The sequence below is a fragment of the Bos grunniens genome, chromosome 14 (genome assembly GCF_055505025.1).
Source record: "Bos grunniens cultivar Pamir isolate PY7600 chromosome 14, Bosgru_T2T1.0, whole genome shotgun sequence".
NCBI classification, from domain to species: Eukaryota; Metazoa; Chordata; class Mammalia; order Artiodactyla; family Bovidae; genus Bos; species Bos grunniens.
The window spans coordinates 7,562,171-7,580,301 of record NC_141178.1 but is presented as its reverse complement, the minus strand read 5'-3'; the positions used below and the strand labels follow the sequence as shown (position 1 = coordinate 7,580,301).

The 18,131-nt window shown below is 39.2% G+C and overlaps 1 protein-coding gene across 2 annotated transcripts in view; it reads left to right on the top strand.

Moving 5' to 3' along the window:
• MMP16 (matrix metallopeptidase 16) overlaps nucleotides 1-18,131 on the top strand; it is a 397,127-nt gene that overhangs the window by 351,712 nt on the left and 27,284 nt on the right. For both annotated transcript variants that reach the window (XM_086335241.1, XM_086335242.1), the window contains exon 7: nucleotides 2,559-2,697. In XM_086335241.1, the coding sequence (XP_086191367.1) occupies nucleotides 2,559-2,697 (139 nt within the window). The remainder of the gene's footprint in view (nucleotides 1-2,558; nucleotides 2,698-18,131) is intronic.

The following is an 18,131-nucleotide window of genomic DNA, read 5'->3' as shown; positions in this document are numbered from 1 at the left end:
TGGAATCAAGTTTCCTGAGAGAAATATCAACAACCTCAGATATGTAGATCATACTACTCTAATTACAGAAAGTGAAGTCAGGAGGTTGAAAGAGGAGGTTGAAAGAGGAGAGTGAAAAAGCTGGCTTGAAACTCAACATTAAAGAACTAAGATCATGGCATCCCATCTCATCGCTTCATGGCAAATAGAAGGGGAGAAAGTGGAGGCAGTGACAGACTTTATTTTCTTGGGCTCCAAAATCACTGTGATGGTGACTGCATCCATGAAGTTAAGGGATGCTTGCTCCTTAGAAGGAAAGCTGTGATAATCCTAGACAGCATATTAAAAAGTGGAGACATCACTTTGCCAACAAAAGTCCGTCTAGTCAAAGCTATGGTTTTTCCAGTAGTCATGTATGGATGTGAGAGTTGCACTATAAAGAAAGCTGAGCACTGAAGAATTGATACTTTTGAACCATGGTGTTGGAGAAGACTCTTGAGAGTCCCTTGGACTGCAAGGAGATCCACCCAGTCCATCCTAAAGGAAATCAGTCCTGAATACTCATTGGAAAGACTGATGCTGAAGCTGAAACTCCAATACTTTGGCTACCTGATGTGAAGAGCTGACTCATTGGAAAAGACACTGATGCTGGGAAAGATTGAAAGCGGGAGGAGAAGGGGACAGCAGAGTATGAGATGACTGGATGGCGTCACTGACTGAGTGGACATGAGTTTGAATAAACTCTGGAAGTTGGTGATGGTCAGGAAGGCCTGGTGTGCTATAGTCCATGTGGTCTCAAAGAATCGGACACGACCGAGTGACTGAGCTGATTCCAGTAGTCAAGTATGTATTATGAGACTTTATCCTTAAAGAAGGTTGATGACTGAAGAATTGATGCTTTGAAATTGTGGTGCTGGAGAAGACTCTTGAGAGTCCTTTGAACTTCAAGGAGATCAAACCAGTCAATCCTAAAGGAAATCAAACCTGAATATGCATTGGCAAGATTGATGGTGAACCTGATACTTTCGCCATCTGATGTGAAGAGCCGACACATTGGAAAAGACCTTCATGCTAGGGACCATTGAAGACAAAAGGCGAAGGAGGTGGCTGAGGATAAGATGGTTAGATAGTATCACCAACTCAGTGAACATGAAATTGAGCATATTCTGGGAGTTGCTGCTGCTGCTGCTGCTAAGTCGCTTCAGTCGTGTCCGACTCTGTGCAACCCCAGAGACGGCAGCCCAGCAGGCTCCCCCGTCCCTGGGATTCTCCAGGCAAGAACACTGCAGTGGGTTGCCATCTTCTCCAATGCATGAAAGTGAAAAGTGAAAGTGAAGTCACTCAGTCGTGTCCGACTCTTAGCGACCCCATGGACTTCAGCCCACCAGGCTCCTCTGTCCATGGGATTTTCCAGGCAAGAGTACTGGAGTGGGGTGCCATTGCCTTCTCCGATTCTGAGAGTTAGTGGAGGCCAAAAGAGTCTGACATGCTGCAGTCTATGAGGTCACAAAAAGTAATGCATGACTTAGCAACTTAACAACAACCACATAATTTCCAATGAAACCTTGTTTGAAATATAATGAAATATTTAATTTTAATTTATTGCACACTAATTTTTAAAATATACCTGTTTTTATAATATTAAACCACTTTGGATAGTCTATAAATTATTCCAAAATTTTCAATAGAAAACAATTTAATGTCATCAGATATAACTTTTGGGGGAATAATTTTTGCCCTTAGTCAGAATTTATGGTGAAAAATATATTGTGTTTTGTCTAAAAAGTAAAACATATTCATAAATATCTGCTTCAGGGCAAGGCAGATGCATAATTTGCTGGTGATAATAGTAAACACATTTAATATAAAATGACCTGTGGTATGACTGAGTGAAGTATAGGTTATTATGACAGCAAATAGAAGTAATTGACCTATTCTTTAATCCACTCTAATGATCTTCCTTCAAGATTCCTTTGTTCAGTATAATTTATACTGTAAAAAATTATACAGTGATAATTTATATAGTGTGTGTATATATATATATATATGTATATATATAATGACAGTATAATTTATTGTCCAAAACATGATACATTGGAAGGTGAAAGAGGACTCTGTTTATAATTACATGAGACAGTCGTATAACATGGGCATTCGAGGAGGTCTGGCCTCCCTATTCTATCCCATCACTTTAGGTGTAGAGACCTTGCATGTGTCTGTAAATACAAAGGTGCATATGTGTTGCTATGCTGCTTTTATATTTTGGAAAGCTCACTTAATCCACAAATCTGGCAGGGTCTTGTCTGTGCTACCTCTGTTTTTCATCTAGAGATGATGTAAACTACTAAGATTAAGTATCTGTACGTTATCTTCTTAAACACAATGTGTAGATTAGACACTGGGTAGTTTACTCCAAGAATCTTTGTGATCATTGTCGGCAAGTTGTTCAACTGATTATTTGTTTTGATGCAGGACAGTGATAACAGCGCTAGCACTACCTGTAAAAGCATTAAACCATTGTCCAGGGAAGTTCCTGGAGGCCTCGCTTTTGTTCAGAGTTGCTTCTGTTTGCTCTGCAGGACCAGTGGTTTTGGCGAGTGAGAAACCATAGGGTGATGGACGGATACCCCATGCAGATCACTTACTTCTGGCGGGGCTTGCCTCCTAGTATTGATGCAGTTTATGAAAACAGTGATGGAAATTTTGTCTTCTTTAAAGGTAAGGAATGTTTCCCATGTCTTGCTCTGTTATATCCTGGTCTCACTGCCCAGGACCTTGTTGTACACATAGGGATGAATAAATAAAACCTATTGTGTGAGTTTAGGTAGCTAATTCATTCTATAAAATGAACCACATATGTTAGCTGCAAATATAAATGAAGCAAGATCAAAGATAATTTTTAATTCTCTAATTTATGTTTTCTCAAACAATATCCCCATTTGTAAGTCAAATTTAAGAGGCACTGTGATCACTTAGAATTTTTAGATTTGGCCTAAAGGCACCAGAGAAATAAATATACAGATTAATAAATTAATTATATAAAAGTAATTTTTCTAAGTTATTTGGTTTTTTTTAAAGAGTATTTGGGATTGCTTGCTGTTTTTACACAATGAAATTCATTTCACTTATTTTCATATATAATCTCTTCAATGTAATTTAGTCAACTTAATCTCTTTACATGATTTAGTCAATTTCTGTTAGTTTTCAATAAACTAAGAAATTACTCATAAAGATAAGAAAAACTTATGAATAGAAAAAAGTCACCCAATCATTTTACCCAATAAAATCTGTTGTTTGTTATTTATCTGAGTGACAAATTTTAATTGCACAAATACTAATGTCTGGCATGCAAAAGTGAGATTATTTGAATTAAATTAAACTGAACTTAAGTCAAGTGACTGGTCCTCCCATCTTCTAAAGTTGTTCTGTGCTTAGTTGCTCAGTCGTGTCTGACTCTTTGTGACCCCATGGACTGTAGCCCACCAGGCTCCTCTGTCCATGGGGATTTTCCAGACAAGAATACTGGAGTGGGTTACCATGCCCTCCTCCAGGGAATCTTTCCAACCCAGGGACTGAACCCAGGTCTCCCGCATTGTGGGCGGATTCTTTTGCTAATATTCAAAACAGTAAGTCTTAAGTCTGTTGGGGGCAGGGGGCCCAGGGAAAAGAGACTGACTAAGTTGAAGGATTAAAAGAACTGTGAAGAGAACAAATTTGAGTTGACTTGAGGAAAAGTAGAATGCAGATTGAATGTGACTGAATGGATTACTTAAGAGTCTAAAGGACTGAGAATAAGCTTAAATAAGGATTGAGATTGCGGGAAAAGAAAAAGGAATCTTAAGCAAATAAATCAATTATTCTCAGGACCAAACTAGAAGAATTTGTAGCGGTGATGAGAGTAATGAAAATACAGGATTGGCGAGATACTTGTCACATTTTAAGTGAAGTCCAAACCACCCATATAAAATAAGGTGTATACTCAGAATTTATTTTGTCTTTACAAATTATAACCTGAGAAAGAGGGAGTAATGTACATTAATTATAAGAATACCGTGGTCCTGAAGTCATATTGCTAATTTTGAGCACTTACTAGCTGTATAAATGATACAGCTACTCAAGTCCATGTGCCTCAGTTTCTCCACCTGGAAAATGGTGGTACTACTGTTCCCCATCTCAGGATTGAAGACTAAATTAAGAGTACATGGGAAGTGCTTGGTACAAGTAAGCCCTCAATAAGTGCCAGCTGTTGCTGCTGGTGGTACGATTACTATTAATATTATTGCTCTCCTGCTCTCTATAATAAGTATATAAAGGAAGTAGACATGTACTGTATCATTGCAGACAAAGAAAAGATACATCTGAAGGGTCTGGATCTTAGAGCCATAATATTTGGAAAAAAATTATCCTCCCCTGCATTTTTCTGTGTGTGGTAGCAGCAAAAAAAAAAAAAAAAGAGGGAAGAAGCAGCCCTGGGTAGCCTACAGCTGGAGGGCTGTCCCAGGGGGTCCCCTCTCATCCCAGGATCAATAGTGTTCTCTTACAAAACTGCCTGAGGAGAAACTGCCACAGTCCTAAATCAGTGTTCCTTCAGTTCTTTATTGCCGCAGGGCCTTCTCACTTTTTATCCGTGTTGCCTCTCCTCACTCCCTCACTCTGGAATGGCTAGCTCCTTTTCATCTTTCAACAGCTGGCATAAAAGGGATCTCTTCAGAGTGCACTCCCAGTCCACTCCATTTAAAGCAGTGTCTTCCAGCTTGCACCAGCCCTTGCAAAATGTGAAATTACCTATAGCATTCAAATGTAAATTTCATGACAGATGGAACTGGTTTCTATTTTCTTACACACCACTGTGTTTTCAGTGCCCAGAGCAGTGTTGGATGCATAGTAGGTGCTCAACATACATTTTAATAAAAGTGATACGGTTAAACATTTCTTTGACTCAGTATGGTGTTTCTTATGTCGAGATGCTAACAGAACAACTCTGTCTCTTGTCACATATATACTTCTGAATGTTTAGCTTGTCAGTGGTGCCTCTTGATATACTGTCATTATAAAGGAATGTCTAATCTTAAAACTTTGCCACTCCAAGGACCCTGCTATGATGCTTCCTTCTCACATTACCTTCAAATAAAGTTGTGGACACGCAGCTCCTTTATTCCAAATGCCATTGCTTATCCAGAGGGAGCCAGAAGCTCTGGTTGCTTTCAATAAGACTATTCCTTTTTCTGGTATCTATCTCATTATTGTCTCATTAAGAGTCCCAGAACTCTGGGCTTTGGGTGACACACCACCCCCTTTCTTATCTTTCTTGAAGCAATCACACAATCAAAATCCCTGTTCCAGCTTGCCACCATCTCTTAATGGCCTTTATCACCTGAAAGTGTAGGTAATCAGATCATCTCTTTCATCTCAAGACCATCATCGCCAACTTGCTCTAGGGACATTGAGACCACTTAATCTCCAGCAAACCAACTTTCCTCCCTGTTTAATTTTTTACATATTGTCTGGTAAACTATATGCTTCACTTGTTTATTGCTCATCTGTATCCTTCTCACTGGAATATTGGCTCATAAGGTCCAGATCTCTAGTTCATTATTTATTTATTTATTTATTTCATTTTAATACTGTTGTTTCCAGTACCTCAAACCAGGAGTTGATAAACTTTTCTCGGTAATGACCAAATAGCAAATATTTCAGCCTTTGAAGCCTGTACTATCTCAATTACATATCCTTTTATTTTTCAACCTTCAAAAATGTAAATACTCTTCTTAGATTGTGGGCTGTACAAAAACAGGAGCTTGTCCTAGTTGCTGGACTCTGTTATAATCAATGTCTGGAATGCAGTAAACACTAAACAAATAATTATTGAATGGATGAAGTATAAAACGCAAGACCTAATCTGTGTTTGTATTCACAGCTCTACACAAGTTGGTCTCAGCCTCTACCAGTCATCCTGAATGACTGTTACTAATGTATTTAAGCATTATTCTTCTCCAAGTTGTTCTTTTCTTGGCCCTCTTTCTCTTTGTTTCTTTCTCCTTGTTTTTCTCTTCTTCTAATATGTACTATGTGCATGCGTGCTCAGTCGCTGACTCTTTGCAACCCTGTAGACTGTAGCCCACCAGAGTCCTCTGTCCATGGGATTTTTCAGGCAAGAATGCTGAAGTAAGTTACCATTTTCACCTCCAGGGGGGCTTCCTGATGCAAGGATCTAACCTGTACCTCCTGCCTTATGCAGTGGAAGTTGTCAATACACAATTATAAAAACATCTATAGATATAGTCAGTTTTATATTCATAGAATTTTATTGCTTTTTGATATGCAAACATGTAGTATCAGTGTTGTCTTTGCTTCCAGCTAATATGTAACAACAGGGATCAGATTTGACCTTCCACCTAAAACCACTAAAAATTGGATAAAGTATATAAAACAATAATTTTCATGACATTGGATATCAAGAAAGGTAGTGAATCTTGAGAGTTAAAAACAAAGAGAAGTAAGCCCAGAAATTGCCCCAGCTTCCTGTCTTGAAAGAATTCCAGGCTATGGACCAACATGTAAGAATCCAGGTAGAGCTCAAAAGATTCTCTCCGTTGAGGAGACAGAGCTGAGAGTCTAGGACACCAAGGTGCCTACAGTTAACAAGACAAAGTAATGCAGAGGAAAGAGCTGTACAGACTGGAGACGTGGAGTTTTGTAGCGGAAACTCCTAACGCATGAGAGAGAGAACTGGACTGTATATGTGTGTAAGCATGCAACTGAAGTCTAGAGAAAGAATCATGAAATGGATATAAAAGAAACAAAGCCTGACACTTACATAGGGCTAACATAAGTACTTGTTGCCACCAGTCACGGGTTGTCTGTGCACACTGAACATAGTCTTGCCTCAGTAGTGGGGAATTTTATCCTAGAAGGAGCACTGTTTCATTCCTCCCTAACAAATCTTAAAACACCTGAAGTAATCACATTGTTTTGAAGTAACAGTCCTAAAACTAAGGTCAAGAATAATTGTAGGGATACAAAAATATCCATATAGTCAGGAAAAATTCACAGTGTCTGACTTTCCCCATAAGATCAGAAATAAGACAAATGTATCCACACTTTCCAACTGTATTCAATATTTTATGCATACATGCTCAGTCATGTCTGACTCTCTGTGACCCCATGGACTATAGCCCATCAGGTACCTCTGTCCATGGAATTTCCAGGCGAGAAAACTGAAATGGATTAGCATTTGCTACTCGAGGGGATCTTCCCGACCCAGGGATCGAACCCACATCTCCTGAATTTCCAGCATTGGCAGACAGATTCTTTACCAGTGTGCCACCTGGGAAGCCCCATTCAGCATTGTACTGGATGTTACGTACTAGTGTAATAAACATGAAGTAAAACGGTATTCACAGACAATGTGATTGTCTGTGTAGAAAATTGGATGCCATCAGCCATTTATCTATAATTGGTCAGTGAGTTTAGCAAGATTGCAAGCTATACTACTATCACGCAAAAATTAATTATATTTATATATGTTTTCAAGACTGTGAAGAGTCTGAGATTTTATCCTAAGCTAACAAGTTAGCCTACCACACTTTCATGAATGTTGGTAGAAGATATGAAACTCCTGACTCAGAAAAAAAGAGAGGATCAAAAGAAGTAGCCATTTATATGAGTTCCCTGAGCCCCAGTTCTCAAGGGTGATGTGAAATTGACCCACTGAAATACTTGTAATCAGATATGTGAAGGAGAGGAACCACAAGCTTAGCAAACCTAAATGTTTTATAATAAGCTGTAAACGGCCCAAATTTTCCCCAGAGGGAGGCATTTTATTTATTTTACTGAAAAGTAAGCAAATTCTCCCTTTACTATGGAGGGAGATTCTTTCTTTATAACCCAAGATTGTTGATACACTAACATCTTTGAAAATAAAGTCCAAAAGAGAGACACTATCAGTGCCTCTGCTCATGAGAGGTGCTGAGAAGCAAGTGACCTACAGAGAATTGTCTTCCATCAGATACTAGCAAACAATAATCAATAATTGAAATTTTTTAAACATTATAAAGGCAAATTACAAAGGCATCAAAATACCAAATATTTAGGGATAAAGCCAAATAACATGTGGATCGCCTATACACTGAAAACTACAAAAAAATTGGTAAATGAAACTAAAGAATACAAATAAATGGACAAATGTGACTTATTCATAGGTTTGACAAGTTGAATCCTGCCAAATTTATTGGATTCCTAACGACTGCACTGCCAGGGTATTCCCTCAAGTCTTACTTTAAAGTGATATTAGTCAAAAGAGCATGACATTGGTGTAAAGATAGAAAATATATATATATAAGAGAATAAATTATATAAATGTACAAATAATATATATATATATATAATATGGAGAATCCAGAAATAAACTAAAAACATATATGAACAAATAATTTCTCACAATAGTACAAAGGAAATTTAGTGGGAAACATAATTTTTCAACAAATGATGGTGAAAGCATGGGATGTTCACATGCAAAAAAACAAGTAAATAAACTAATGGAACAACAGACTGGTTCCAAATAGGAAAAGGAGTACATCAAGGCTGTATATTGTCACCCTGCTTATTTAGCTTATATGCAGAGTACATCATGGGAAACACTGGGCTGGAAGAAGCACAAGCTGGAATCAAGATTGCCAGGACAAATATCAATAACCTCAGATATGCAGATGATACCACCCTTATGGCAGAAAGTGGGGAGGAACTAAAGAGCCTCTTGATGAAAGTGAAAGAGGACAGTGAAAAAGTTGACTTAAAGCTGAACATTCAGAAAACTAAGATCAAGGCATCTGGTCCCATCACTTCATGGGCAATAGATGGGGAAACAGTGGAAACAGTGTCAGACTTTATTTTTGGGGGCTCCAAAATCACTGCCGGAGAAAGCAATGGCACCCCACTCCAGTACTCTTGCCTGGAAAACCCCATGGACGGAGGAGCCTGGTAGACTGCAATGCATGGGGTCTCTAAGAGTCAGACATGACTGAGCAACTTCACTTTCACTTTTCACTTTCATGCATTGGAGAAGAAAATGGCAACTCACTCCAGTGTTCTTGCCTGGAGAATCCCAGGGACGAGGGAGCCTGGTGGGCTGCCATCTGTGGGGTCACACAGAGTCGGACACGACTGAAGTGACTTAGCAGCAAAATCACTGCAGATGGTGATGGCAGCCATGGAATTAAAAGACTCTTACTCCTTGGAAGGAAAGTTATGACCAACCTAGATAGCATATTGAAAAGCAGACACATTACTTTGCCAACAAAGGTCCGTCTAGTCAAGGCTATGGTTTTTCCAGTGGTCATGTATGGATGTGAGAGTTGGACTGTGAAGAAAACTGAGCACCAAAGAATTGATGCTTTTGAACTGTGGTGTTGGAGAAGACTCTTGAGAGTCCCTTGGACTGCAAGGAGATCCAACCAGTCCATCCTGAAGGAGATTAGTCCTGGGTGTTCTTTGGAAGGAACGATGCTAAAGCTGAAACTCCAATACTTTCAACCTCATGGGAAGAGTTGACTCATTGGAAAAGACTCTGATGTGGCAGGGATTGGGGGCAGGAGGAGAAGGGGACGACAGAGGATGAGATGGCTGGATGGCATCACTGACTCAATGGACGTGAGTCTGAGTGAACTCCGGGAGTTGGTGATGGACAGGGAGGCCTGGCATGCTGCGATTCATGGGGTCACAAAGAGTCGGACACGACTGAGCGACTGAACTGAACTGAACTGAGTCCACGGCTTGTGCCATGTGTGAAAGTGATTCTAAGTGGTTCAAACCTGAATGTGAGACATATGACTGTAACCCAACTAGGAAAAAAACGGGATTAAAATATACATGAGTTTGACTTAAGCCAAAATTTCTTATATTTGATGCCAAAATCACAATTCATAAAAGAAAATGGTAAATTGGACAACATCAACATCTTTAAAATTTGCTCTTCAGTGACACCAAGAGTATAAAAAGACATGCCATCAGTGAGGAGACAGTATTTGAAAATCACATATATTAGGAAAGATTTGTTTGTATCCCGCGTATGTAAGGAACTCTCAGAATTCAATAAAAGAAAACAAGCGACTCAGAAGTGAGCAAAGGCCTGGAAAAGAAACTTTAACAAGGATGATAAATGGATGCCAAGAAAGCACATGAAAAGATGCTAAGCAGTACTAGTCATTCAGTTCAGTTCAGTTCAGTAGCTCAGTCGTGTCCAACTCTCTGTGACCCCATGCATCACAGTATGCCAGGCCTCCCTGTCCATCATCAACTCGCATATTTCACCCAAACTCATGTCAGTCGAGTTGGTGATGCCATCCAGCCATCTCATCCTCTGTCATCCCCTTCTCCTCCTGACCCCAATCCCTCCCAGCATCAGAGTCTTTTCCAGTGAGTCAACTCCTCGCATAAGGTAGCCAAAGTCTTGGAGTTTCAGTTTTAGCATCAGTCCTTCCAAAGAACACCATGACTGATGTCCTTTAGGATGGACTGGTTGGATCTCCTTGCAGTCCAAGGGACTCTCAAGAGTCTTCTCCAACACCACAGTTCAAAAGCATCAATTCTTTGGTGCTCAGCTTTCTTCACAGTTCAACTCTCACATCCATACATGACCACTGGAAAAACCATAGCCTTGACTAGATGGCCTTTGTTGGCAAAGTAATGTCTCTGCTTTTGAATATGCTATTTAGGTTGGTCATAATTTCCCTTCCAAGGAGTAAGCGTCTTTTAATTTCATGGCTGCAGTCACCATCTGCAGTGATTTTGGAGCCCCCCAAAATAAAGTCTGACACTGTTTCCAATGTTTCCCCATCTATTTCCCATGAAGTGATGGGACCGGATGCCATGATCTTAGTTTTTTCAATGTTGAGCTTTAAGCCAACTTTTTCACTCTCCTCTTTCACTTTCATCGAGAGGCTTTCTAGTTCCTCTTCACTTTCTGCCATAACGGTGGTGTCATGTGCATATCTGAGGTTATTGATATTTCTCCTGGCAATCTGATACCAGCTTGTGCTTCTTCCAGCCCAGCGTTTCTCATGACATACTCTGCTATAACTTAAATAAGCAGGGTGACAATATACAGCCTTGACGTACTGCTTTTCTATTTGGAACCAGTCTGTTGTTCCATGTCCAGTTCTAATTGTTGCTTCCTTACCTGCAGATAGGTTTCTCAAGAGGCAGGTCAGGTGGTCTGGCATTCCCATCTCTTTCAGAATTTTCCACAGTTTATTGTGATCCGCACAGTCAAAGGCTTTGGCATAGTCAATAAATCAGAAATAGATGTTTTTCTGGAACTCTCTTGCTTTTTCCATGATCCAGTGGATGTTGGCAATTAGCAAATACAAATTAAAACCTCTATGAGATGCATATTTGTTACAATGACTAAATTTAAAAAGACTGACCAGGCCAAAGTAACCCTGCCAATTTGACAATTCTTTTAAAAGTTAAGCATATAGAATCCTTTGCAATCAGAAATTTTCCCAAGATAAATGAAAACATTTGTGCAAAAACATATACACAAATACTCCAAGCAGACATATTTGTGATAAAAACTGGAAACCATTTATTCTAAATAGGTTAATGGATAAACAAACTATGGTATAGATGTATAACAGAATACTTGTCAGCAATAAAAAAGGATGAAGTACTGATTCATACTATAAATGAATGAGATTCAAATAATTACGCTGAGTTTAAAAATTCTGACAAAAAATATACGTGTTGTACTATTACATTAACATAAAATTCTGGAAAGTGGAAAGTAATCTCTGGTGATAGTAAATACCTCAATGGGTGCCTGAGGAAAAATGAGATAGATTTGGGCAGTAACAAATAGAGAGGGGCATGAGAAAATATTTCAGGATGATGAATATTTTCATTATTTTGATTGTCTACATACATTGGATATGTTGACATATCCAATATATACATACATCAGATATACATATATTGAAACTTAAATTATTTGTTGCTAACATGCTGTTTATTGCTTGTTGTCTGAGTTTATGTTGGGATAGTTTCAGCAAATATTTCATTAATTTAAAAATATTGGTGACCATGGGTGGTAGAATTTTATTCCTTCATTGTCCCATAACATATTAATTATGAGCATCCAAATTTGCTTTTATGATTCAGTCACTTACTTAAACCTGGTGCTAATCAGGCAGTCTGTCCCTGATGGCACAGATGCCTTATTCCTCAGCAGCCTCTCTTTTTGGTTAAAGTTCTTGTGCTACTGAGAACAGTGACATGAGAAATTAACTAAATATTAATGTAGAATTAATTAATTTACTACATATATCATATTCAAAACTTTACATAATACCAATTTAATTTCAGTGTTACAATTTACAATGATTATAATGTATTTTCCAATAAGTGTTTCTATTAGAACTGACTTTGTAAAATATATTGATGCCAACATTATGAATAACTTCATCTTTGCTATTTTATATTATTATCTATGTTCTATTTTTCTCTCTATTCTAATTTCTTTAGTCTTATTTTTTTTCTATTTATATTTTACCATTTTATCGCATTTTTGCATAATGAAGCAAGGTATAAGTATGTATATAAATACTAATATTTTAAGGAATTTTCTTGTCAACCTCACATATGTAGCTTTAGTTTTTCCTTAGAAACCACTTCTTAATATCTCCCTTCACTGGTCAACATGCTGCTCAGTGTAGCTGCATATTGTGTAAGGCTAGGAAAGGGCGCTTTTCATTCCAGTCCCAAAGAAGAGCAATGCCAAAGAATGCTCAAGCTACCATACAATTGTGCTCATTTCCCATGCTACTAAGGTTATGCTCAAAATCCTTCAAGCTAGGTTTCAGCAGTTAGTGATCCAACAACTTCCAGTACAGCTGGGTTTAGAAAAGGCAGAGGAACCAAAGATCAAATTGGCAACATTTGATGGATCATAGAGAAAACAAGGAGATTCTACCTGGATCATAGACAAAGCAAGGGAATTCCAGGAAAACATCTACTTCTGTTGCATTGACTACACTAAAGCATTTAACAGTGTGAATCAAAACAAACTGTGGAAAATTCTTAAAAAGATGGGAATACCAGACCACCTTAACTGTCTTCTGAGCAACCTGTATTCAGGTCAAGAAGCAGCAGTTAGAACCAGACATGGAACAATGGACTGGTTCCAAATTGGGAAAGGAGTACAGTCAAGGCTGTATATTGTCACCCTGCTTATTTGACTTACATGCAGAATATATCATGCAAAATGAGAGGCTGGATGAATCACAAGCTGGAATCAAGTTTTCTTGAGGCACAAAACCAGAAATATAGACCAATGGAACACGATAGAAAGCCTAGAGATAAACCCATGCACCTATGGGTACCTTATTTTTGACAAAGGAGGCAAGAATATACAATGGGGCAAAGACAGCCTCTTCAATAAATAGTGGTGGGAAAACTGGACAGCTACATGTAAAAGAATGAAATTAGAACACTTCCTAATACCATCAGTTCAGTTCAGTTCAGTCGCTCAGTCGTGTTTGACTCTTTGTGACCCCATGAATCGCAGCACGCCAGGCCTGGCTGTCCATCACCAACTCCTGGAGTTCACTCAAACTCACGTCCATTGAGTTGGTGATGCCATCCAGCCATCTCATCCTCTGTCGTCCCCTTCTCCTCCTGCCCCCAATCCCTCCCAGCATCAGAGTCTTTTCCAATGAGTCAACTCTTCCCATGAGGTGGCCAAAGTACTGGAGTTTCAGCTTTAGCATCATTCCTTCCAAAGAACACCCAGAGCTGATCCCCTTTAGAATGGACTGGCTGGATCTCCTTGCAGTCCAAGGGACTCTCAAGAGTCTTCTCCAACACCACAGTTCAAAAGCATCAATTCTTTGGTGCTCGGCTTTCTTCACAGTCCAACTCTAACATCCATACATGACCACTGGAAAAACCATAGCCTTGACTAGATGGACCTTTTTTGGCAAAGTAATGTCTCTGCTTTTCAATATGCTATCTAGGTTGGTCATAACTTTCCTTCCAAGGAGTAAGCGTCTTTTAATTTCATGGCTGCAATCACCATCTGCAGTGATTTTGGAGCCCCCAAAAATAAAGTCTGACACTGTTTCCACTGTTTCCCCATCTGTTTGCCATGAAGTGATGGGATCAGATGCCATGATCTTAGTTTTCTGAATGTTGAGCTTTAAGCCAACTTTTTCACTCTCCTCTTTCACTTTCATCAAGAGCCTCTTTAGTTCCTCCTCACTTTCTGCCGGCAATCTTGATTCCAGCTTGTGCTTCTTCCAGCCCAGCATTTCTCATGACGTACTCTGCATATAAGTTAAATAAGCAGAGTGATGACATGCAGCCTTGACGAACTCCTTTTCCTATTTGGAACCAGTCTGTTGTTCCATGTCCAGTTCTAATTGTTGCTTCCTGACCTGCATGTAGGTTTCTCAAGAGGCAGATCAAGTGGACACAAAGATAAACTTACAGTGGATTAAAGACCTAAACGTAAGACCAGAAACTATAAAACTCTTAGAGGAAAACATAAGCAGAACACTGTATGGTATAAATCACAGCAAGATTCTCTATGACCCACCTTCCAGAGTAATGGAAATAAAACCAAACCTAAACAAGTGAGAACTAATTAAACTTAAAAGCTTTCTCACAGCAAAGGAAATTACAAGCAAGGTGAAAGACAACCCTCAGAATGAGGGGAAATTTTAGCAAATGAAACAACTAACGAAGGGTTAATTTCCAAACTATATAAGCAATTTATACAACAGGATAACAGGAAAACACACACACACACACCAAAAAGTGAGCAAAGACCTAAGCAGACATTTCTCCAAAAGAGATGTACAGATGGCTTAGAAACACATGAAAAGATGCTCAATGTAACTCGTTATTAGAAAAATGCAAATTACAGCTACAGTGAAATGTCTCATACCGGGCACAATGGCCATCATCAAAAAATTTACAAATAATAAATGCTGGAGAGGGTGTGGAGGAAAGGGAATGTAAATTGATACAGCCACTATGGAAGACAGTATGCTACTGCTGCTAAGTTTCTTGAGTCGTGTCCGACTCTGTGCAACCCCATAGACAGCAGCCCACCTGGCTCCCCCGTCTCTGGGATTTTCCAGGCAAGAACAATGGAGTGGGTTGCCAGTTCCTTCTCCAATGGAAGACACTATAGGGATTCCTTAAAAAACTAGGAACAAAAATACCATATGACACATCAATCCCACTCCTAAGCATAATACTCTGAGGAAATCAAAATTGAAAAAGACACATGTACCCCAACATTCATAGCAATACTGTTTACAATAGCTAGGACATGGAAGCAGCCTAGATGTCTTATTGACACATGAATGGATAAAGTTGTGGCACATACATAAAATGGAATATTACTCAGCCATATAAAGGAACATATTTGATTCAGTTGTAATGAGGTGGATCAATCTAGAGCCTATTATGCAGAGTGAAGTGAGTCAGAGATAAACAAATACTGTATATTAACGCATATATATGGAATCTAGAAAGATGGTCTGATGAACCTATTGCAGAGCATCAATGAAGACACAACATAGGGAACAGATTTATGGACAGGGACTTGGGGGAGGAAGGAGAGGGTGGTACGAATGGAGAGAATAGCATGGAGACATATACACTACCAAGTGTAAAATGGATGTGTAAATTGGCTAATGGGAATTTGCTGTGAGCCTAAGGGGACTCAAACCAGGGCTCTGTAACAAGCTAGAAGGGTGGTTAGGGGTGGGAGGGAGGTTCAAGAGGCAGGGGACACATGTGTGCCTATGGCTGACTCATGTTGTAGCAGAAGCCAGCACAATGTTGTGTAGCAATTATCCTTCAAATAAAAATAAATAAATTAAAAAAACACACAGATTACTGGGAGAAATAACCACCTCAGATGTGCAGATGATATCTATTGGCAGAAAATGAAGAAGAACTAAAGAGCCTCTTGATGAGGGTGAAAGAGGACAGTCAAAAAGCTGGCTTGAAACAGAAAAAAACCTTAAAATCATTAAAAAAAACTTAGATCATGGGGTCCAGTCCTATCACTTCCTGGCAAATAGAGGGGGAGAAGTGGAAGCAGTAACAGATTCTGTATTTTTGGGCTCCAAGATCACAGTGGATGGTGACTGCAGCCATGAAATTAAAAGACTCTTGCTCCTTGAAAAGAAAGCTATGGCAAACCTAGACAATGTATTAAAAATCAGGGACATCACTTTGCTGACAAAGGTCCATATAGTCAAAGCTATAGTTTTTCCAGTATCATGTACAGATGTGAGAGTTGGACCATTAGGAGGACTGAGCACTGAAGAATTGATCTTCTGAATTGTGTGCTGAAGCAGATTCTTGAAAGTCTGTTGGACTACAAGGAGATCAAACCAGTCAAGAGAAATGAACCCTGAATATTCATTGGAAGGGCTGATGCCGAAGCTGAAGCTCCAATAGTTTGGCTACCTGATGCAAAGAACTGACTCATTGGAAAAGACCCTGATGCTGGGAAAGATTGAGGGCAGGAGGAGAAGGGGACGACAGAGGATGAGACGGTTGGATGGCATCACCTACTCTATGGATGTGACTTTGAGCAAGCTCTGGGAATTCGTGAAGGACAGGGGAGGCTGGCTGGTTGCAGTCTGTGGGGTTGCAGAGTCAGACACGACTAAGTCACTGAACAACAATAACAAAGATAAGTATATAAATTACAGGCCCTTCTGCTCAATGCTAGCCAGTCTCATGATTTGATACATGTGACTGTCACACGGTATTCCCGGCACTATTTAGATCAGTTCGTTCAGTTCAGTTGCTCAGTCGTGTCCGACTCTTTGCAACCCCATGAACCGCAGCACGCCAGGCCTCCCTGTCCATCACCAACTCCCGGAATTTACTCAAACTCATATCCATTGAGTCGGTGATGCCATCCAGCCATCTCATCCTCTGTCATCCCCTTCTCCTCCCGCCTTCAATCTTTCCCAGCATCAGGGTCTTTTCAAATGAGTCAGCTCTTTGCATCAGGTGGCCAGAGTATAGGAGTTTCAGCTTCAACATAACTCCTTCCAGTGAACATCCAGGACTGATCTCCTTTAGGATGGATTGGTTGGATCTCCTTGCAGTCCAAGGGACTCTCAAGAGTCTTCTCCAACACCACAGTTCAAAAGCATCAATTCTTCAGCACTCAGCCTTCTTCACAGTCCAACTCTCACATCCATACATGACCACAGGAAAAACCATAGCCTTGACTAGACAGACCTTTGTTGGCAAAGTAATGTCTCTGCTTTTTAATATGCTGTCTAGTTGGTCATAACTTTCCTGCCAAGGAGTAAGCATCTTTTAATTTCATGGCTGTAGTTACCATCTGCAGTGATTCTGGAGCTCCCCAAAATAAAGTCAACCACTATTTCCACTGTTTCCCCATCTATTTGCCATGAAGTGATGGGACTGGATGCCATGATCTTAGTTTTTTGAATGTTGAGCTTTAAGCCAACTTTTTTCTAAAACAGTGATGTCTAAACAGAACCACTTATCCCTTGAATTGACAGTTGTTAAACTGAATCATTCTCTTTTATGCATCTTCAAAAATTGGTTTATTTCATGAGAAAGCCCTAGAAATAGAAAATGTATCACATGTCAGTGAAGTAATATGCTTTGTTCCAGCAACTTAACTTACTACACACTTTGTGCTAGTCAGCTATCCAAATATCACTAATATCCAGTAATAATGTTTTGTAAGGATGATCAAGCCATGTATTTATGTTCTCAATTATTAGTCATGTTCAGACTGAATGGTTATGAATTGATAATATCAAAAATCTATGTTAGAAACTGAACTGGTGCAATGTCCTTCGAGAGTCAGACATAAATTTAAAAAACACCTTTGGTGTTGTCCAAATCAGTAGTAATAAAAATTAAGTAGTTCAATAGTTGTCTGAAAAGTTGTCTCATTGTTATCAATCAATAACCTTTAAGCAGAACTTATCCTTTTTGACAATTTCATTTCAAAAGGCAAAAATCACGTATAGAATAGGAACTAGAATATCTGAGGTAGAAAAGAGGAAGGGAATAAAATTTGGGAATAAGAAAGACATACAAAAGACGTGTATCAAAAGTGAAGTGAAGTGAAGTGAAAGTCA